Source organism: Lepidochelys kempii, chromosome 20, assembly GCF_965140265.1.
Source record: "Lepidochelys kempii isolate rLepKem1 chromosome 20, rLepKem1.hap2, whole genome shotgun sequence".
Taxonomy (NCBI): Eukaryota; Metazoa; Chordata; order Testudines; family Cheloniidae; genus Lepidochelys; species Lepidochelys kempii.
The window spans coordinates 13217045-13239583 of NC_133275.1; the positions used below are offsets into that span (position 1 = coordinate 13217045).

At 53.1% G+C, this 22539-nt stretch overlaps 2 protein-coding genes across 7 annotated transcripts in view; one reads left to right on the forward strand and one right to left on the reverse strand.

Moving 5' to 3' along the window:
- The window catches only part of PDE1B (phosphodiesterase 1B), a 148949-nt gene extending 144231 nt beyond the window's left edge, over positions 1 to 4718 (forward strand). For 3 of the 4 annotated variants that reach the window (XM_073318684.1, XM_073318682.1, XM_073318685.1), the window contains one exon: positions 1603 to 4718. The gene's annotated coding sequence lies outside the window, so the exon portion shown is untranslated. Of the gene's footprint in view, positions 1 to 1599 lie in introns of all 4 variants that reach the window. The other variant, XM_073318683.1, reaches the window with a different exon arrangement.
- Positions 4719 to 11609: 6891 nt separating this feature from the next.
- The window catches only part of PPP1R1A (protein phosphatase 1 regulatory inhibitor subunit 1A), an 81172-nt gene continuing 70242 nt past the window's right edge, over positions 11610 to 22539 (reverse strand). The window contains exons 5-7 of one of the 3 annotated variants that reach the window (XM_073318378.1): positions 21834 to 22040; positions 13860 to 13961; positions 11610 to 12576 (exon numbers count right to left, since the gene is read on the reverse strand). In XM_073318378.1, the coding sequence (XP_073174479.1) occupies positions 12554 to 12576; positions 13860 to 13961; positions 21834 to 22040 (332 nt within the window). In that variant the 3' untranslated portion in view covers positions 11610 to 12553. Of the gene's footprint in view, positions 12577 to 13833; positions 13962 to 21833; positions 22041 to 22539 lie in introns of all 3 variants that reach the window. The other 2 variants (XM_073318377.1, XM_073318379.1) reach the window with 2 other exon arrangements.

Genomic DNA, 22539 nt, shown 5'->3' on the forward strand with positions numbered 1-22539 from the left:
GGCAGGGCAGGCTACCCTTCTCCAAAGCCCCAAACCCCTCAACTCCAGCCCCAGACAGAGCCCTCATCCCCCAGCACCCTAATCCTCTGCCCCAGCCCTGAGCCTCTCCCACACCCCAAACCTCTCCTCCTCAGCCCCACAGCCTTCACCCCTCACCCCCTCCTACACCCTTACCCCCAGCCCAGAGCCTGCACCCAAACTCCGTCCCAGAGCCTGCACCCCTCACCCCTTCCTACACATCCACCCCCAGCCCAGAACCTGCACCCAAAAGCTGTCCCAGAGCCTGCACCCCTCATCCCCTCCTGCCCCCCTACCCCCTGCCTCAGCCCAGAGCCTGCACCCAGCACCCAAACTCCATCCCAGAGCCTGCACCCCAGACCCCCTCCCCCACCCAAACTCCTTCCCAGAGCCTTAGGCAGGTGGGGAGCAGAGTTTGGGGGTGGCGGGTTCTGGGCACCACCAAAATTTCTACAAACCTGCCACCCCTGCCTGCAGCAGGGCCTGGCCGTTCCTGGTGTGGTACAGTCAGGGTTGTGGACATGGCAGTGCTGGCCTTCCCTGGGCTCGCTCTCCATCTGCAGAAGCAAGACTCCCTCGCCTCACGCGGACACAGAGGTGCCTGGTCTGGGTGACAGAGCCTTTAGGGCAGCGATTCCAAATGGTCCCCGCTCCTGTAGTGACCACATGTTGTTGCCCTCTCTGCTATTGAGGGCCCGGCTGTCAGATACATTTGGGGCATCTCAGCCCAGATCCTGTGGCTGTCAAGCAGTGGTTGGGCAGGGGAGACCACACTCCCCTCTCAGCCCCAACAGAGTTGTCCCTCTAGGGCAAGGCTGGAGCTTGCTGTGCTGCTGGGGTGTGAGTCTGCAGAGCTCTTCCCCTCAGCCCCACTCTGGTACAGCCAGTTCTGACTTTGACTGGAGGGAGCTCAGTGGTTTGAGCATTGGCCTGCTAAACCCAGAGTTGTGAGTTCAATCCTTGAGGGGGCCATTTAGAGATCTGGGCCAAAAATTGGGGATTGGTCCTGCTCTGAGCAGGGGGTGGGACTAGATGATCTCCTGAGGTCCCTTCCGACCCTGATATTCTATGATTCTATGGTTGGAGTAGCTCATTGCCGTCAGCTGCTGTGAGGTGGAGGGCAGTGGGACGCACTGTCCTGCACAGAGGGGGCTGTGCCCCAACACATTCTCAGACTGGTACTATGCAGGGAGCACCCTGGCTCAGCAGGACCAAGGGGAGGGAGAAGGTGGGACGTGCTGTCCTGCACAGAGGCAGCCGTGCACCAATGTGCCCTCAGATTGGCACCATGTGGGGGCGCTCTGGGTCACTGGGTCCCGGACGGGGTGGGGTAGTGGGATGCACTCTCCTGTACAGAGGCGGACATGCACCACCATGGTCTCAAGTTGGCATTATGTGGGGGGGCGCCCTGGCTCAGCAGCGTCCAGCGGAGGGGGACTGTGGGACGTGCTGTCCTGCACAGAGGCGTCTGTGCACCAGTGCACTCTAGGTTGGCACAATGCAGGGGTGCCCTGACTCAGCGGGGCCTGGCGGGAGGACGGATCCCGCTGTCTAGGCCTTGACTCTCCCGCTCTGACCCAGCAGGTCCCATTTCCAACTGAATGATGCAGTTTAGTCCAAAGTCTTCGATGCCATCGAAATCAACACCATCGCAGGAGGAGCCGCCGCAGGCCAGAGGGCGAGCAGGAACAACCATTGCCAAGATATAAAAATTAATGTAAACTTAGAGTCAAGGGAAATCCTGATGTCACCGAGCACATGGCCTGAACCCAACAAAGCCTTTGCTCGCCGCCACCACCCCAGAGCTCTGGCATGGCCAGGCCAGCCAAGCCAGGTACTATAGGCCCCTGTTCCAGCTGCCTTCCTGCCCCACCCCTCCAGCTGGGGCTATCAGAGGCATCTCACTGCCCAGCCAGCAACCTCCTGGAGCTGCTGGGCCAGGGCTTTGCCTGTGTCTTTTTAGAGGATGTGTTCTCTGGAATCCCAATTTGTCAGACGCCCAGGGATGATTGAGGTGCAGAGGCTTCAGGGTGATCCACAGGCCTGTGGGAGGAGTTTGGGGGAGAATGGGGTGCCAAATTGGTCACTTGGGGAATTGTGGACTCCAGCAGTGCCCCCAGGGCATGTCACAGCTGCTTACCTGCCCACTGGAGCCAGGATGGATGACCACTGCACAATACCTGTCTGGGGTGATGCCTGCACCCCCCAGACTCAGAGCCCCAGGGCCTACCCTTAGAACAGAACATGGGCTGGGTCGCCCCTTGTACTCCCAGACAGACACACCCACTCCTCGCAGGCCAGAATCTCCTCCCCGTCTCTAGTGGGGTCCCTGCAAAGGAGGGTCTGGCCTCCAGTGGCAAACCCTCCTGACTTGCAGCCCCAATATTTATCTACCCGGAGCCCAACATTCAAACAGACCCTGTGCCAGGCTCAGGCCCAGCATTGTGAGAACAGCTATTGGGCCCCTACCTGCCAGGCCAAGCCCCCAGCTGTGGTGTGGGATTTGGGCCCACCTTGGGCCTAGGCTGGAAAAGTGGGCGCCATGGTGTGACACTCCCTGTGCGTTAAACCCCCTTTCTCAGGGCTCCCCTCCAATTTGATTGGGTCAGGACCCACTCTCCTTCCTGCGGGGAACCCAGGAGCTCCCTGCAGATGTCATGGGGCTGGCGTGGGGGCTGTGGTATTTGACACCAAGGGGCTGTTGTGTGGAATCTGCTCTCGCCGGGTCCCGTGCAAGTTACAGATGCAAGCCCCATGTTACACATGTGGGGAGTGTGTTTGTTCTGTGCCTCCTTGCACATGGGTCCTTGCAGCATGACGGGAGGCTCCACTGGTCATGGGGCGGGGAGTGTACACGCTTTTGCCTGGATAAACACTTGCTAAACAGTAAAGGAGCCAGGTACACGCTCCACAGTAAGGCCAGGTGAAGCCACGTCTCCCAGACGTGCAGGGTAATAAACGGAACTGAGACAAGGGCTTCCCAAGCCCTCGCCACCCCACCACCCCCTCCATCCTGTGTCTCTCACTAGGCCCCTGAGCCACACCTGTGGAGGAGGGCATGGAAGGACGGGCAGGGACCGTGGCAGGTGTGTTCACCCTCTGCCCTGTGGGGTAGAATGACCATAACAGAGCAGATTATTACTCTGATCCATATCCTGAGGCTGGAGGGGGGCTCTAGAGCAGGCCTCTTTGCACACCTGGCTGTTAACAGGACTCGGCTCACAAGTGCAGGGTGGCCTGGAGCAAACTCCACAGCCCCATTCCCACCTCACAGCACAGGGATGGTGGGTTTGTTGTTTTGTTTTTGTTTTTGTTTTTTTTTGGGGGGGGGAGCACGTTTGAACCCTGAACTCTCGGCCTGGTCGACTCACACGTGCAATGACTGTGGCAGCCTCAGTTTACCACCATTAACTCTACTGAGTTGCCGTGGGCTGTGGTGCAGCAGGATTCAGCAAGAGCCATGGGAGCCAGCAGGCTCTAGGGGCCTTGGCAGAGCTGGGGGCAGGACTGGACTAGCAGGGGCTGGGGGGCTGTGCACCCTAGAGGGGCTGGAAAGGGACTGAAGAATAGGTTGTGATAGACTAGCATTGGCAGAGCTGTGTGTCTGGGGGGCTCAGATAGCAGGGGCTGCAGGTTGGGATTGAGGGGCATCGGCAGAGCAGGGGCAGGGGAGCCCAGGGCTGAGCTACCAGGGGGCTGCAGGTTGGGATTGAGGGACATCGGTAGATCTGGAGCCGGGGATCCCAGGGGCTGCAGATTAGGATTGAGAGGCATCAGTAGGGCAGTGACTGGGGAACCCAGGGCTGGGATCACAGGCGCTGCAGGTCAGAACTGAGGGGTATCAGTGGGGCGCCGGTGGGGATGCATGCATGAAGCCTGTCTCTATCCAGCCCACTCTGTATCAAACTGTAAATATTAAGTTCCCCCGATTCCCAGGGTCACAGGGACTCTGTTCCAGCCGGCTCTGTGGTGGGGTTGTTTGGGAGCTGACCAAGGCTGGACTTCCCACGGGTTCATGGGTCAGGAAAAGCCAGAGGATTTGTCTAGATTTGTCTAGATGAGGAAAGCCCAGAGCTCCAGGTGAACCTGCTCCAGTCAGCTACCTTGGCCTGACCTCAGTTGACCTCGATTAGGGAGCGGCACTGTCTGTGCTTGGCCAGTGGATGTGAGCGAGGACACCAGGGGGAGCTAGGGAGGAGATAAGTGCGTATTTAGCGCATATGTGTAATAGTACAGGCAGGGAGCTGGGAGTTATGACTCCTGGGTCCTATCTGCAGCTCTGGGAGAGGGGTGGGCTCCAGTGGATTAGAGCGGGGGGAAATGAGGACTCTTGGGTTCCATTTCCAGCTCCGCTACTTCGAGGGTGACCGGGGCCAAGTTACCCCCTGCCTCAGTTTCCCCCGCTGTCTAAGGGGTTAATGACATTTCCCCAGGGGGTTGCCAGGCTAAATTCACTGCTGGTTGTCAAGTGTTTGGAGATGCTTGGATGGGAGAGGGGAAAGGGGGTGTGAGTGGGGAGCTGGGCTCCACACTTGGCACTTCCCGGACTACAAATCCAAGACACCCTTCCACTAAAACGCCAGCCTGTCCTGCAGCACATGCTGGGGGCTGCATGCTCAGGGGGCTGACAGGTGCACTTGGTATAGGGGCTGGCCGCCCTGTGGTGGGGGGCACTGGAAGCTGCATGCTTAGGTGCCAGAGTGGATGCTGGGGGGGGCGCTATAGGGGCTGGGAGCTAAGGACTTGGTGGGGGTGGGGGTGAGGCTGAAGTACACTTGCTATAGGGGCCAGGAGCCCTGGGAGTGGCAGGGATGTACGCTTGCTATAGGGGCCAGGAGCCCTGGGAGTGGCTGGGATGTACGCTTGCTATAGGGGCCAGGAGCCCTGGGAGTGGCTGGGATGTATGCTTGCTATAGGGGCCAGGAGCCCTGGGAGTGGCTGGGATGTACGCTTGCTATAGGGGCCAGGAGCCCTGCTCTCGGTGAGGGGTTGGGAGCCAGGTGCTCTGGAGGGTCCCTGAGGTGTACTTGCTGCAGGAGCTGGGCACTTGGGAGGGGCACCGCGGTAGGGGCTGAGAGCCACTGCTCAGGGGAGGTGGGGGTGCACTTGCCGTACAGGCTGGGTGCTCTGGCGGGACAGGGAGATGCACCAGCTATAGGGCCTGGGAGCCGCATGCTCTAAGGAGTGCACTAGCTATAAGGGCTGGGCGCTCTGTGTGTGTGTGTTGGGGGGATGGACAGGTATATCTGCTATAAGGGCTGGGCGCTCTGCAGTGGGTGGGGACAGGTAGGTATATCTGCTATAAGGGCTTGGTGCTCTGTGGGGAGGAGGCAGTTATCCCTGCTATACGGGCTGGGTGCTCAGGGGGTGTGGTGGGCAGGTATACTTGCTATCAGGGCTAGGCGCTCGGGGGCGGGGGAAGGGAGGTATACCTGCTATAAGGGCAGGGTGCTCAGGGGAGGGCTGGCAGGTATACTGGTGCGTCAAGCCATAGGACCTAATCTAATCTAATCTAATCTAATCGCCTTTTATGATGAGATTACTGGTTCTGTGGATGAAGGGAAAGCAGTGGATGTATTGTTTCTTGACTTTAGCAAAGCTTTTGACACGTCTCCCACAGTATTCTTGTCAGCAAGTTAAGGAAGTATGGGCTGGATGAATGCACTATAAGGTGGGTAGAAAACTGGCTAGATTGTCGGGCTCAACGGGTAGTGATCAATGGCTCCATGTCTAGTTGGCAGCCGGTATCAAGTGGAGTGCCCCAAGGGTCGGTCCTGGGGCCGGTTTTGTTCAATATCTTCATAAATGATCTGGAGGATGGTGTGGATTGCACTCTCAGCAAATTTGCGGATGATACTAAACTGGGAGGAGTGGTAGATACGCTGGAGGGGAGGGATAGGATACAGAAGGACCTAGACAAATTGGAGGATTGGGCCAAAAGAAATCTGATGAGGTTCAATAAGGATAAGTGCAGGGTCCTGCACTTAGGACGGAAGAACCCAATGCACAGCTACAGACTAGGGACCGAATGGCTAGGCAGCAGTTCTGCGGAAAAGGACCTAGGGGTGACAGTGGACGAGAAGCTGGATATGAGTCAGCAGTGTGCCCTTGTTGCCAAGAAGGCCAATGGCATTTTGGGATGTATAAGTAGGGGCATAGCGAGCAGATCGAGGGACGTGATCGTTCCCCTCTATTCGACATTGGTGAGGCCTCATCTGGAGTACTGTGTCCAGTTTTGGGCCCCACACTTCAAGAAGGATGTGGATAAATTGGAGAGAGTCCAGCGAAGGGCAACAAAAATGATTAGGGGACTGGAACACATGAGTCATGAGGAGAGGCTGAGGGAGCTGGGATTGTTTAGCCTGCAGAAGAGAAGAATGAGGGGGGATTTGATAGCTGCTTTCAACTACCTGAAAGGGGGTTCCAAAGAGGATGGCTCTAGACTGTTCTCAATGGTAGCAGATGACAGAACGAGGAGTAATGGTCTCAAGTTGCAGTGGGGGAGGTTTAGATTGGATATTAGGAAAAACTTTTTCACTAGGAGGGTGGTGAAACACTGGAATGCGTTACCTAAGGAGGTGGTAGAATCTCCTTCCTTAGAGGTTTTTAAGGTCAGGCTTGACAAAGCCCTGGCTGGGATGATTTAACTGGGAATTGGTCCTGCTTCGAGCAGGGGGTTGGACTAGACGACCTTCTGGGGTCCCTTCCAACCCTGATGTTCTATGATTCTATGACCACTGGGGTCTAGCCCGGCTCTAGGAGGGCATGGCAAATGGAGCGGGGGGTTAGAGCAGGGGGACTGTGAGTCAGGAGATCTAGTGGTTGGAATGGGAGAGTGGGACTCAGGACAGGGGTTCTAGGCCAGGCTTTGGGAGTGAATGTGTCTGGTGGTTAAAACAGGGAGCTGAGTGGGTCCATCTTTGCTGCTGACTTGCTGTGTGGCTTTGGGAGAGTCACCCCATGGCCCGTGTTGAGTCCCCTCCTCTGTAAAAGGGGGCTAGTGATGCTGTCCCACCTGGCAGAGTGAGGGCTTGTTTGGGGGCTGAGTCTGATCTGCAGGGAGGCGGGAGGGCAAAGGTACCAGAGAGGAAGAGCAAAGGGAGACAAAGCCCCACCCCACTCAGAGCCAGTGGCCTGTTCTTAGAGCACCCAAGCATCAACTTCAGGCCACATCCTGCTCCTGCCCACACCATGGAAAATCACCCATGGAAAACCCTCCTGAAGGCCTGACCCAGAAAGCACTGAGCACCAGCACTGTCTCTGAGATCAATGGAAGGCAGCAGGGCTCAGCACCCCACAGGATCAGGCACTAGGTGAGACAGAATCAGGCCCAGAATCAGCAGCTCCCCATCATGAGCGTCCGTGGGACTGACCTCACCAAACTGGCTTCCTTTCAGCTGTGAGGACCTTTAACCTGGTCGCTGCTTAGCGGCCACGCAAGATTGCAGCCTGCCCCAGTGGCCATGAGTTGCTAAGCTCTCCTGCCCCGCACTGTAAATACACCCAAGCTCACCTCCACCATGGGTATTCTCTGTACGTGTTTGTACTTCGGGCATAATTTTCTACCATGCAGTTACTCTTTGTTTCTCGAAACTGGTTATTATACGAACAGCTCCACATTCCGATGCTGAGCCCAAACTGTGCGCATGTAAAAATGAAACTAAGGAACTAATCAAAAAAACTACACGAAGGACAAATAAAAAACAAAAGAGAATTAAAAATGGTTTCTGTTGTTGTTTTTTCCCCTGGCTTTGGAAATAATTTTTAAAAGGCCCCCCAAAGGGACAAAGGGAAAAAGACTTCACAGGGCAAGACAGGAGAGAGAAAAGTGTTTTTTGTTTTTTTGTTTTTTTTAAGAAAAGCCCATTTCTAATTTTAGCTCTGGCTCGGGAAAGAGAGCGGGGTGCGGGGGGGTAATTGTTAGAGCAGGATTTTTGCTACCAGCATTTTTTTGTAATCCGAAGCAGGAAGCCTGTCCCAAAAAAATCAGTGGGGCCATTGGATAATCAAGGTGCACTCAAGGAAGACAAGGACGCCAAATGAATTCGTTGCATTGGTCGTCACTGCAGATGTGAGGGAGAGTCCAACACCTGAGCTGTTCTTTTTTAGGTGACAAATCTGAAGAACTGTTCCAGATTGAGGTGTCAATAGAGGAGGTTTTGGAACAAACAGATAAATTAAGCAGCAGTAGGTCCCCAGGACCAGCTGGTGTTCACCCAAGAGTTCTGAAGGAACTCAAAGATGAAATTGCAGCATGCCTAACTGTGGTATGTAACCTATTGCTTAAATCAGCCTCTGCACCAAATGACTGGGTGGTCGCTAATGTAATGCTGATTTGCTTTAAAGAAGAGGATTCTCAGACACACAGAAGACCATAATATGTTGGGGAAGAGTCAATGTGGCTTTTATAAAGGGAAAGCATCCCTCACCCATCTATTAGAATTCTCTGAGCAGGGGTCAACAAGTATCTGGACAAAGGTGATCCAGTCAATATAGTGTACTTAGATTTCAGAAAGCCTTTGATAAGGTCCCACACCAAAGGCTCTACATTATGTAAGCTGTGATGGGGAAAGAGGTAAAGGCCTCACATGGATCAGTGATCGGTTAAAAGACAGGCAACAAAAAATAGGAAAAACTGGTCATTATGACAATGGAGACCAATAAATAGCAGGGTCCCTGAGGAGCTGTACTGGGACCTGTGTTGGGCAACATAAATGATCTGGAAAAGTGGGGTGAAAGTGAGGTTGCAAAGTTTCCAGACAGTGCAAAATTACTCAATAGTTCAGGCCAAAGGTGACTGCCAAGTTCCAAAGGGAGCTCACAGAACTGGGTGACTGGGCAACAAAAGTGCGGATGACATTAAATATTGAAAAGTACAAAGTAATGCACTTTGGAAAACATAATCCCAACCATACATAGAAAACAAGGGGGGAGGGGGAGTCTAAATTAGCTGTTACCACTCAAGAAAGAGATCTTGGAGTCATTGTGGATAGTTCTCTGAAAACATCCATTCAATGTGCAGCGGCAGCCAAAAAAAGCGAGCAGAATGTTGAGAATCATTACGAAAGGGATAGATAATAAGACAGAAAATATCATATTGCCTGTATATAAATCCATGGTACGTGGATACTCGCATACTGCGTGCAGTTGTGGTTGCCCCATCTCAAAAAGATATATTAAACTTGGAAAAAGTACAGAAAGGAGCAACAAAAATGATGAAGGCTCTGGAACAGCTTTCATATGAGGAGAGGTTAAAAAGAATGGGGCAGTTCAAATTGGAAAAGCGACTAAGGGGGGATATGACAGAGATCTATAAAATCATGACGGGTGCGGAGACAGTGAATCGGAAAGTGTCATTTACCTCTCACATAGCACAAGACCCAGGGGTCAGCCAATGAAATTAATAGGCAGCAGGGTTAAAACTAATATAAGGACGTCCTTCTTCACACAACACACAGTCAACCTGTGGAACTCATTGCCAGGGGAATGTTGTGAAGGTCAAACGTATCACTGGGTTCAAAAAGTAGCTAAGTTCATGGTGGGTAAGTGCATCAGTGGCTATTAGCCCAAATAGACAGGGACGCAGCCTTGTGCTCTGGGTGTCCCTAAACCTCTGACTGCCAGAAGTTAGGACGGGATGACAGGGGATGGCTCACTCGAAATTGCCCTGTTCCGTTCATTCTGAAGCACTTGGCATTGGCCACTGCTGGAAGACAGGCTACTGGGCTAGCTGGACCACTGGACAGACCTGGTATGGCTGTTGTTAGGTGCTGGGAGTCAGGACTCCTTGGCTTTATTCCCAGCCCAGGAAGGGGAATGGGGTCTAGTGGTGTGGGCGGGGGAGGGAGGTGCTGTGGGTCAAGATACACATCTTTACTACTGATAACATAGGGCGTTAATCGCAGGACTTTGCCTTTGATCAACTAACTGGCCATTTCCTAGTGTCATTGTTGCCTAGGTCAGGCCTCCCCTCTCGAGCCAGCAGGTGGCCCTGTTGCTCCTCTCCGAATCCCTCAGCAGCAGCGCTGGCTGGGCCTGGGACCAAGCTCAGAGCTGGCTGCACCAAAGGCCTCCTGGCTGTGATGAAGACACAGGACAGGGCCTGCTGTCCATTGAACCCTTGAGATATTAATGCCCTTGAGCTGCAAGGGCCGGGCCGAGAGCAGAGCCCTGAGAGCTGGAGGCGTTTCTGTGCTTGGTCAGCGCTGAGGAGGGGGCGGCAGGAAAGCCCCAGAACAGTAGCAACAAACTCCCTTGCCCCAGCGCCAGCAGGGGATGGAGGCTCCCCCCACGCTAGTGAGACCAATGGGGCTCCCCCCACTGAGAACAATGGAGCCCCCCCCCCGAGTAAGAACAATGGAGGCTCTCCCTCCTGTTATTCCCAATGGAGGCTGCTGGGGGCTGAGCGCTATTGAAATCCAGAGCCATGGCCTAGCTCCGCCCTTGCCCAGGGCTGCCTCCCACCATCACCCCCAGCCCAGGGCTCTGGGGGCCTGGCTCCCGCTGCCCAGGGGATGGGCTCTGACTGGCCTTTATAGGAACTTTGAGATATGAGGCATAAAAGACCTCAGCCAATGAACTCCAGCACTGTCCCTCTCAGCCAATGGGTTACCTTCACTGTCCCTTCTTAACCAATGAGCTACCCTTGCTGTCTCTTCTCAGCCAGTGGGTTACCTGGACTGTCCCTCTCAGCCAATGGACTATGGGGTTGTCCCTGCACTGCCCCATGCCTCATCTCCTCAGGTGCCTCCTGTTTTCCACCACCCACTGTTTGAGCCCATCTCAGGCTGGCCGGCACCAATGTCCCCCAGCCAGCAAGCTGGAGTGTGCACCGGGGTGGCAGGCGGAGACGCTGCTCTGAGCTGGGGGCTCCAGGTCTCCCAGCCAGAGTCGCTGCACTGGAGGGGGCCCCCAGTTGGCCATCAGATCCTCCTGCGTCCCACCCCCAATAGGAAGCTATCTGCCGAGGAGCTGGAGAGTCTCTAAGACTGAACACTTGCCCCCCATGTTTGCAAACAGCCCCTGAGGCCGGGGAAGGGGCAGTTGCCAGGATCACAGTGGCTTGGAGTGGTTCTTGCAGCTCTGAGCCTGACTTTGCTTACCTGGGTTTTATTTTCTTCACTTTCCTTCCCACGAACTAAAGGCAGGAATTCCAAAACTGATTAAAGGAAATATTTCACTACCCAGCATGTGCTCAGCCTGTGGAACTCCCTGCAACATGATGTCACTGAGCTCAAGAGACAGTGGTCCCTGCTGGCCTTGGAATCCAAGAATCTAGCGGGATTGGACAATTATGTGGATCACAAGAAAAGCCAGACTTACTATAAATAAATAATGAGACCAAACCTTTGGGAAGGGTTATTAACCTGCTTCAGGAACTAAGCTGATCGCTGACCATTAAAGAGCAGGATGAGACCTTCACTGGGTTGGGGGGGGGGGGGGGGGCAGATGATCATCCGTCGGTTCCAGCGGGGTTCTCACCCCTTCCTTTGCAGCTTCTCGTGCTGGAAGACTGGGCTGATCCCATCTGGCAGAGCCTATTGTTCCCTCCCACACGCCAACCCCAGTACAGAGGTGCAATGAGCAGCAGGTGCTAACATGAGATCAGTTTATTGATTGACAGGACAGGCTTGGTGCTCTGGACAGCCAAAGCTGCAGTGATGATGGGGGCTTGTAGAGGGCTGAGTGCAGGCGACGATAGACACACTGGGCAGGGTTCAGCCTCCTGCACTACTGGACAGGGGCAAGGGCAGCCAGATGTGCGGCACTGCCAGGCTTGAGGCACGCTACATGCTCACATCCCACGCTTGCCCTGGGGTCAGCAGTATCTGGACCCAGCTTGGCCCACCTGTCCTGGGACCCGGCTGAGGGAGGCAGGAACCTTGTAGGGTTAGAGACCCTGGTCAGACCGAGGGCGAGGGGGAAGCAGTGGGGTGTCCCGTGTGGCTGGGGAGAAAGGGATGTCCCCCTAGGCTCTGCGCTCCTCGGGGCTTGTCCACACTAGCACAAAGGTGTGTTTAAACCATGATTGACAACATGCTTCAAACCCTCAGTGTGGACAGGGCAGGTCATAGCTTCACCATGTGTCAGCTGGGTGAGGGGAGAGCCAGGGGTGGCCTGGCACAAGGCCCAGCCATTCCTACACTCTCGCTCTGGTCTCATGCAGGGTGTGAGGTCCTGGGCTGGGCTGTGCAAGGGGGGATCTCACCCTCTCTGGACTCTGCCTGGAATTGCATGTCCACACCTGGCACTGTCAATCCCGCCCAGGATCATTGTGTTTGCTGTGAAATGCCTCACTTGTGCCAGGCTGCCCCATTCACCTCAAGCCAGGAAGGGCTGGTGGGGCCAGATTTCAGCCTTCACCTTCCCACTCCAGAGCGTCTTCTCTACGGCAGTAAAAAAAAATCACAAACACCCAAACAGCCATTGAAATCTTAGAAAACAATCATTAACCACCCCCCGCCCCGGAACCCAGTGATCTTCCTTCTTCCTTCCTTCCCGCCGCATTGCCCTGCCTCTGTCCTCGAAACATCACTCACACCTGGACCAGAGCGCCACCTACAGGAGGGTATTAAAACAACAAACATTGGGGTTGGGACCCACACTACAAACCCACAAAAGAAATCCAACGAAAAGCCAAGCTGCCGCCCAGTTCATCCTGCTGCTCCTCCACCTACAAACACATGCCCTCCCAGGGCCACGGCTACTGAACACCACAGGCCATGCCCTGTAACCTTAACTCTGCCCATTTCCTCAGCGTGCACATGCCTGTTCCCCAGACAATGGTCCCCAAGCACTAGGGATTGGGGAGGGTTGGGACAGCCACTGGCTGTGCTGGCAGGGTAATTCAGTGCAGAGCTGAGAGCAGAAGGGGTGAGGGCATTACTAGGGGCAGAGTTAAGGCTGCCATGGGTGGTAGGGAGATGTCCAGCCTGAGTCAAATAATGCCTCCCCTTAGAGCCCAGAGGGTGAGAAACAAGACTCAGCCTGAGCTCAGGTTCAGACTCCAGGGCTCATCTGCTCCTTGGCGTGGCTGCTGGGGCTGCCCAGGAGGGGGCCAATAGCGATAACCGTGGTGGTGGCATGTGTGGAGTGGGCACCTGTCCCCACTTTATCTCATAGGCACCACATGGAGCCGGAGTTCGGCGGCAGCTGAGATAAGCCAAAAAAGAACCTTGTGGATTTAAAATGTGGCTCTCAGAGAAAACTCGTAAGGCAGTGCAGCGGCACGCCCTGGTGACCACATGCATCATGAATGGGCCACTCAGGAGCATCAGCCAACAGGAGAGCTGTGAGCCAAACCCAGAGGGCTCAGTCGAGCCCCACACCTGTTACCACATCCCTGGGCACACAAACTCACAGCCCACGGGATTCCCATGCTCATGAGGCTGTTCCTCATGCTCAGTCCCTTTCCAAATATTAGCCCTTTCCTCCTCACTACCCCCGTGTTCCACCCTGAGCAATGCCGCTCCCGGCACTTGGTCACACCCTCCACCCAGTGATGGCAGAGCCAAGCAAGACCTAGCAGCTTTTAACTTCTCTACCCTCTGCCTATCCTGCCAGCCCCAGTATCCGTGTCCTCTTCTTGGCATTCTCATCAGTTTGTTGATCAATCGATCTCCAAACACACGCTCTCTCTCCCTGCTCTGTCATATGGCAGCACCATGCACTATTCTAGCTGAGGTCTGCTCAGGTTAGATTTAGTTGGGATTGGTCCTGCTTTGAGCAGGGGGTTGGACTAGATACCTCCTGAGGTCCCTTCCAACCCTGAGATTCTGATTCTGATTCCTGCTCTAGCCTCCCATGGGTTCCTACCTAGTCACTTGCAGGAGCCTGCTTGCCTGAGGAGTCCGTTGGTTGTATATGCACTCTCTGCTTCTCTGAGGACAGTCCTGGCCTTCCATCGTCTTCGCTTTTTGCACAAGCTCCTGTCGATTCTTCCTCTGCACAAAACAGGCCCAAGGAGCATGAGCACGGGGTTCAACATGGCCTGCCCCACGATGCAACCCCACCCCCCACAGGACGTGCCCAACGGGGCCTGCTCCAGGGATCTTCGCCCTGCAGGACGTTTCCAATGTGGCCTGCTCCAGGGATCTTCACCCTGCAGGATGTGCCCGACACGGCCTGCTCCAGGGATCTTCTCCCTGCAGGACATTTCCGATGTGGCCTGCCCCAGGGATCTTCACCCTGCAGGATGTGCCCGCCACGGCCCTCCACAGGGATCTTCGCCCTGCAGGATGTTTCCGACGAGGCCTGCCCCAGGGATCTTTGCCCTGCAGGATGTGCCTGACATGGCCTGCTGCAGGGATCTTTGCCCTGCAGGATGTGCCCAACATGGCCTGCTGCAGGGAACTTAGCCCTGAAGGATGTGCCCAACGTGGCCTGCCCCAGGGATCTTCACCCTGCCCCTGCCCCAGGGATCTTCGCCCTGCCCTAGAGTGCCACCTCCTTCCCTTGCAGACAGAGGCCGCCATGGAGACGTGACTGAGTGGAGGTCACTGGGACGTGACTTTATGTGGGCTGGACACAGTTCTCATGAATAGCAAGGGATTTTGGCTGCTCTGCACAAAGCACTTTGAGCCAGATTCCCTCCCTGGTGGGCACTGATGCCAAGACATAGGGCCAGGGGCTTGTGCCTCCTCTCTCCAGCATAGCCCCTAATAGAGGCTCTGGGAGCCCTTCAGTGCTGCCCTAAGTGGCTCCCTTGTTCCAGAGACCTGATAGGGCTTTTCAGAATCAGAGGGAGGGTGCAAGTACCCAGTCAGAGCCACTGCAGCCCAGTCCCCCAGCCCAGTGTTCGGAGTCCCCGCTCTATAGAGTCTGATTCATTTAAGAGGAAAAAAATCTACCACCACTTCAAACTAGGGGCCATTAGCCTGTTAGCTGAAGTGGGGCCCAGACTTTTAGTGCTTTAAAATCCCAGGTCCAGACCTCAATGGTGACCGATGGGGGAGCAGGAATGCCAGGATCAAATTCCGGTGGGATGATTTAGGGAAGCGGTCTACGTATAGCTAATATGCAGTATTGTAGCTCTGTTGTTCTCAGGATATTAGCAAGACAAGGTAGGGGGGGTAATATCTTTTGTAGGACCAATTTCTGTTGGTAAGAGAGACAAGCTTTCCAGCCACACAGAGCTCTTCTTCGGGGTTGGGAAACTTACTCAGGGGGTCACAGCTTAAACACAAGGTGGAACAGATTGTTTAGCACAAGTAGTTAACACACATTTCAAGGGACCATTCAAGGTGAAATGGCCTGTTAACACCTCTCCAGTCATAGCAGGGAAGGCAGCTGTGGGGCATGGTTAGTGGGTTACAGATTGTTGTCAGGTTTCAGAGTAACAGCCATGTTAGTCTGTATTCGCAAAAAGAAAAGGAGGACTTGTGGCACCTTAGAGACTAACCAATTTATTTGAGCATGAGCTTTCGTGAGCTACAGTTCACTTCATCGGATGCATAGCGTGGAATGTTGTCAGAAACCATAAATCCAGTGTCTCTCTTCAGTCCATGATTTTTAGTGTCTAGCAAAGTTAGGAATTTAAACTCCGACTTGTCTTTAAACTCATCTTTTGAAGGGGTTGGGCAGGTTTCTTTTGAGGATGAGGACTCAGAGGTAGCATTGCCATCTTTCTAATTTCCCGTAACTTGACTTCCAAGGCCACGCCCGTGCCCCACCGCTTCTCCCAAGGCCTCGCCCCCATCGCTCGCTCCTCTCCCTTCCTCCCCTCATTGCTCGCTGCATCGTCTCAAGGAGCCTGCATGCAGGTAGGAGGCAGCCACGGTTGAGCAGGGGCTGGTGTGGGTTAATGACCCGGCACTCCCCTCGCCCTGTGGGAACTGGACTTTTAGTTAAGGTGCCATTTAGGGTTGTCAGGTCCCCTTTTCGACCAGACTTTCCAGTTGAAAACCGGGCACCTGGCATCCCTAAATGGCACCCAAACACAGAAGCCCACAACTAGAGTGTCTGGGTAAAAGCCAAACAGATGGTGTTAGGATATAGATATTCAGGCCTGTCTGTAAAGGCCTGTACTTTAAGAATTTAGGTGTATTCTTATCACTTGGCTAGTGATAGAGGTATAAAAGAAAGAATCAAAATCACTGTCTGCTGGTGTAAGGGCTTTCTCTTACTGTGACAGTCTGAGGCCCTGTTCTTAGGCTAAGGCCTTTGGCTAAGCAGCAGAGGCAGCCATAAGCTGGGAAGCAAACGGTCACATCCTCACATTCCAAACTAGTCACATTGAAATAAGGTGCTATTGGGCTGTTAGGCACTATCAGGACAGGATTGTATTCCTATCACCTCCAGAGAAAGGGAAGTGCCTAGAAAATGTAAAAGGAAACTTAGTTTGATAGCATCCTGTCTGGCAAGAACTCACTTATCAATAGCTGGGATGTGAAATCCTCACTTCTGTATTGTTTTGTCATTATAGTTCCCACTTTGCTGTTGTTTGTCTGTATAATCTCTGTCTGGTTCTGTGATTGTTCCTGTCTGCTGTATAATTAATTTTGCTGGGTGTAAACTAATTGAGGTGGTGGGATATAATTGGTTACATAATCATGTTACAATATGTTAGGATTGGTTAGTTAAATTTCAGGAAAATGATTGGTTAAGGTATAGCTAAGCAGAACTCAAGTTTTACTATATAATCTGTAGTCAATGAGGAAGTGACTGGGGTGTGGGTGGGGGTGGGCATGTGGGTGTGTGAGATGGGAACAGGGAATGGGGGTAAGAAAATTGGAATCATGTTTTGCTAAAGGGGGAGATGGGAACAGGGAATGGGGGTAAGAAAATTGGAATCATGTTTTGCTAAAGGGGGAAATGGGAACAGGGAATGGGAGTAAGGAAGTTGGAATCATGCTTGGCTAAGGGCAGGAATCGGAACAGGGACACAGGTGTAAGGCTCTGTGGTGTCAGAGCTGGGAAGGAGGATACTAAGGAAGGAAACTGGAATCATGCTTGCTGGAAGTTCACCCCAATAAACATCTAATTGTTTGCACCTTTGGACTTCGGGTATTGTTGCTCTCTGTTGATGTGAGAAGGACCAGGGAAGTAAGTGGGTGAAGGAATAAGCCCCCTAACAGATGGCAACCCTACTGAGAGGTCAGATAGAGAGTGATCATGTTGTGAAAAGTGTTCACCCACAGGTGATAGGGTGTTCTTGTCTTTTATCATTTTCCTGTGTGAGTTTGTTCAAGAGCGCAGTGATTGTCTGGTTACACCCACATCATTGTTACTGTGGCATTTAGTGCACGGGATGAGCTGCCCCACATTATGATAGGCCTGTGTAGGACCCATGGATCTTGAAAGGTGTGTTATGGGGGGTGTTGATCATCTTACCGGTGTAGATATGTCTACAGGTTTTCCATGATGCAATTGACTTGATACAATGTTTGGTAAAGGCAGTTTTAAGTGTGTTAAGGTGTGAATCCTGGACTTTCTCCTTGGAGCATATTCTTGGTATCTGAGTGCCTGGCTGTAGATAACAGATTTCTTGGAGTGGTTACTGCATCTGTGAAGGTAAGGCTACATCTACATTACACATTACATCCGTTACAGTGACGCATAAGCACAGGCGCTTTAAGCTGATAGGAGAGAGCTCTTCTGTTGGCTTAATTACGCCACCTCCCATAAGAGGCGGCAGCTCTGTTGGCAGGAGAAGCTCTCCCACCAACATAGCACTGTCTACGCCGGCTCTTAAGTCAGTGTAATTTACGTTGCTCAGGGATGTGGATTATTCCGAAGTTATAGCGAAGTAATTTGTAGTGTAGACAAAGCGTGGTGATCTATGGGTTGCTAGTATTTAGTTGCCTGTAGGGTTCCATTGCTGAAGCAGAGCGTGATATCCAGGAAGTTGGTGCTGGTGTGGGAGTTTTCTAGAGAGAGTTTAATGGATGGGTGGTGGTTGTTGAAGTTGTGGAGGAAATCTATGAGGGAGTTTAGGTCATCTGTCTAGAGGATGAAAATATCATCGCTGTGTGTCAGGAATATCATTGGTTTTGTGGTGTATTTAAAACTTCCTTCACCAAACAAGGACACTCCATCAAAGAAGTAGACGACATCCTGGAATGGGCCACCCAGATACCCTAAAGAGAACCTGCTTCAATATGGAAATAAAACTCCCTCCATCCACACACCCTGAGCTGTCACCTCCCATCCCACACTAGAACCCATATGGGGCATCATTAAACAATTACAACCCAAACTCGATGTGAACCATGTCCTGAAAGAAATCTTTCCTGCCTTCTTCTGGCCTTCACACAACCCCTCAGCCTCTCCCAACTCATCATCAGAAGCAAGCTCCCCACCCACCAATTCAAAGCGGCACCAGACCCTGCCCGAACAACAGTTGCAAAACCTGTAGACATATCTTCATTGCTATGATGATCAATACCCCACACAAAACACATTTCAAGATCCATAGGTCCCAGCACATGCCTATCACAACATGTGGGGCACCTCATCCAGTGCACTAAATGCTACAGTAACAATGATCTGGGAGTAACCAGACAATCATTACGCTCTCGAACAAACTCACACAGGAAAATCATGAAAGAGAAAAACTCCACATCACTTGGGGATGAGCACTTTGTATAAAATGATCACTCTCTACCTGACCTCTCAGTCCTCATCCTCCAAGGAAACCTGCACAACCCCTTCAAAAGATGAACCTGGGAGCTTAAATTCATAACTCTGCTAGACACTAAATACCATGGACTGAAGGGAGACACTGGATTTATGGCTGATTACAACAATCTGTAACCCACTAACAACCCCCACACCCAAGCTGCCTCCCACCCCGTCCTTCTCCCCATGACTTCACCCCATGTCACTTCACCTTGAATAGTCCCTTAAAATATGTGTTTACTTTTACTAAACAATCTGTTCCATCTTGTATTTAGCTGTGACACTCTGAGCACATTCCCAGCCCTGAAGAGCTCTGTGCAGCTTGAAAGCTTCTCTCTCACCAACAGAAGTTGGTGCCATAAAATAATTTACCTTGTCTCTCTGTGTACAGCTTATGAATTGTTTGATTTTGCAAAAAGAAAAGGAGTACTTGTGGCACCTTAGAGACTAACCAATTTATTTGAGCATGAGCTTTCGTGAGCTACAGCTCACTTCATTGGATGCATACAGCTACAGAAGCTGTAGCTCACGAAAGCTTATGCTCAAATAAATTGGTTAGTCTCTAAGGTGCCACAAGTACTCCTTTTCTTTTTGCGAATACAGACTAACACGGCTGTTACTCTGAAACCTGTCATTATGTTTGATTTTGGAAACTTTACGGATATCTGTAACACACTGCAGGCTCCACTTTGAATGTTGGGCTTATTTGCCTTCTGTGGTGCCATTTGTCTATATATGGAGCTAAAATGCACAGGAGTTGACTGGAGAAATTCATGTCCTGGCACAGGGCTAACAAAAGAGGGTCATTAAACTTTGATGATTTTCCATTCAAATGGAGCACCTGTGAACAAAGAGATGGCTGCTGCCCAAGGCACACCAGATGAGGCTGATTGGGAGGTCATCTGACAAAGGGGGCAAAGGGTTATAAGAGAAAAGGTCTCTCACTGGCCATTTGAAAGAGAGAGAGACAGACAGAGAGGAGACAAGAAGCAGAAGGAAGTTGGCTGCAGGAATAAGAGAAGACTTCATGATCTGGAGGAGAAGCCATGCACTGAAGGAGGTATTTGGGTTCCTTAGAGGAGTCCAGAGAATGCTCCACAATGATGAGGAAACTGAAGCAGGGAAATGCATCCAGATGTGTTGTTAATTTGTCTAGCTCTGGGTAATTCTTGTGCTATCTACAGTAAAGAACAACTGGATTTAGACTCCTTTGCAAAGCCAGTGTGTCTGTTTGCTTCCCCATCACATGCCTCTGAAGGATGGGGGAACCTGGGGACAATGAAATGGCTAACGGACATGCCACCCTAGAGCGATGATGCCATGATGGGGTAGCCATGCTGTTGATGGAAGAGTAGCTAGGTAAGGGTAGCACAGAGAGAAAAAAAGCCCTGTCCAGAGCTCAAAGTCCTTTGCAGATATTCGCTTTCAGCCCCATGTCAAGCAAGGAGTGATCATCTCCCTGCAATACAGAAGGGAAAACTGAGGCACAGAGAGGGGACGATATCTGCTCAAAGTCACGCAGAGCCAGGGATAGAACCCAGGCATTCTGTCTCCAACTCCAGAAGCATCCCCTCTGCCCCAGAAATGGCAGGAGAGTCTGTGGTGTTCTGTGCATCTGTCCTGCACTTAGGTGAAGCAGCAAAAATCTGAAAGCAAGTGAGAAGCTAGGGAACTGATTCTCATTTGGCTGCATCAGTTGCTCTGGAGTCAGTGATGTGTGTGTCCTGCTTTGCAGGCTGCCAGCAGGAGGACAGAATTTCATGGTAAATATTTGATGAGGGTTTTGGAGGAATTTGTTAAAATGCTGCTCCAGTGACTGATTCATCAGGGAAGGAAAAGATCAAAGCATTTTCCCCAGCTGCATCATGGCCCCTTGGAACACCCAGAGCCCCAGCTGCTCTTCCATGTGCTCACCAACAGCTCTGATCTGGGCAAGACATTCCTGAGCCGCTTGCCTTGTGACCCGGGTCCATCACTCAGCCTGTCCAGTGGCTGTTGGCATCAGTGGATAGCTGCAGCTTTTCCCTGTGACCACTAGAGGCCATTGTTCCCACTGCTGCTGCAGATCCTTCCTCATCACTATCGGACCCAAGGCCTTTGCCCTCCTGCTCGTTCCCAAAGCCTCTCGAAGACGTGGCTTCACTTACCCCACCAGGGCGGGGAAGCAGGACACTCCGAAGGTGTCGGGAGAAGCATAGAAGTGGGGGGCACCACAGGGAGATGCTAGCATGGGGCAGAGGAAAGGGCGTTTGCCCTACATGGCACCAGCGTAGGGCACGAGGAGGTTGGGGGCTTGTGGGTCAGAGCTAAGGTTATTACTGAGATATGTCATGTGAATTTCCACACCTAAAGCCCTGGTGCTAAGCAAAAGCTGTTGTCAGGATAACAGGCACTATGTTTCCACTCCCTCAGCGGCTCCTTCCCAGGGCTTTGAGGGCTCAGCCTGGCTGAATATTGTTTGCTTTGTATGTGAGCTTTATGAGGGCATTTCTGGTAAATGCCCCTTTGCTGTACAGGACAGGAGGTTTCCAGTTCTTGGGTCAGAGGGGAGGGGATGGTCCCAGCTGAACTGACCTCATGGCCAGGGCTGAGGGGGTATCTCATGGGGAGGTAAAACTGCAGGTCCCCTCCCATACCCTGGGGCAGATAGCCTTGGCGATCTCCCCAGGGGTCTGGGAGGGTAAATGCATTAACGAAGGTGACGCACCCAGATACCACGGTGATGGTACCTGAGACAGAGAGGGACATGCAGGCCCAGGGACACAAAGCAAAGCTCAGTGCCGCATTTAATCACCCATGGGCCCGAACTTCCTGGGAACTGGGAGCAGACATGGGATAGAGCAGCCAGGCTGGGATCCTCCCCAAACTCCCCAAAGCCGGAGGCCGCCGCCTGCCCTGGGTTGAGCTCGGAGGCCGGATGAGCTGCAGGTTCTGCCTCGGGGCTCAGCTCCCGCTGACCTGTTTGTGGCAGCGGCATAACACCAGCGTGTGCGCAGCAGGCTGCGTGTTACACCTGCCTTGGTCTGGTGCGAGTGAGGCACTAGGTACCAGACAACGGAGAAGGGGGCAATGGGCCTGGCGCAGAGCAGAGCAGACAGAGGGGGCAGGCGCTGACTGCCCGGGGAAGGACTCTGTCCAACCGAGGACATCACCGGGGGCACTCTAATATCCTTCCCACGTGTCCATGTTATACTCACTCCTGTCTGGTCCAGCACAGTTGCCCTCCTGAGACTCCAGCCTGGCCTTGGCCTGAGCAAGGGGGCAGGTCCCCCCGGGGCTGTGGCTGGGGGCTGTGTTACCGTGGTGGCAGCATCCGGGGCTGTGTGGCTCCTGGCTCTCCACACTGGCATCCTCCTCCTCCCCCTGCTGCTTGCACAGGTGGTGCTCCACCATCATCTGGAGCTCTGCAGGAGAGAGAAAGGCCAAGGATGAGCAATGCTCGGGGGTTTGGGGCTGAAGGGGGAACTCCTGGCCCATGTGGGTAATCAGACATGTGGACACATGCCCAGTGTCTCTCCAATGGGGGCCACAGTACACCCAGTGCTGGGTCACTCCAGGTCAGACCTGATCCTGATAGTCCCTAGGCCTGCCCCCAGTGCTAAGCCACCCCGGTCAGACCTGGTGCTGATCTGTCTGGGCTTGTCTCCAGCACTGAGTCACCTCACACCCATTCCCAGCACTGAGTCACTCTTTGCCCATTCTCAGTGCTGATCCTCTCCCCCAGCCTGGTGCCCATTCCTAGCGCTGAGCTGCCCCAGGTAAGACCTGGTGCGGATCCCCTGGTGGCAACTTGGTGTGAGCAGGGTGAGATGACAAGATGGTTTTAATCCCTATGTCCTGTCTATCAGGACAGTGGCAGTAGCTCCATGGTCCAGGAGTCTAGGCCCCAATGGGACCATGCCC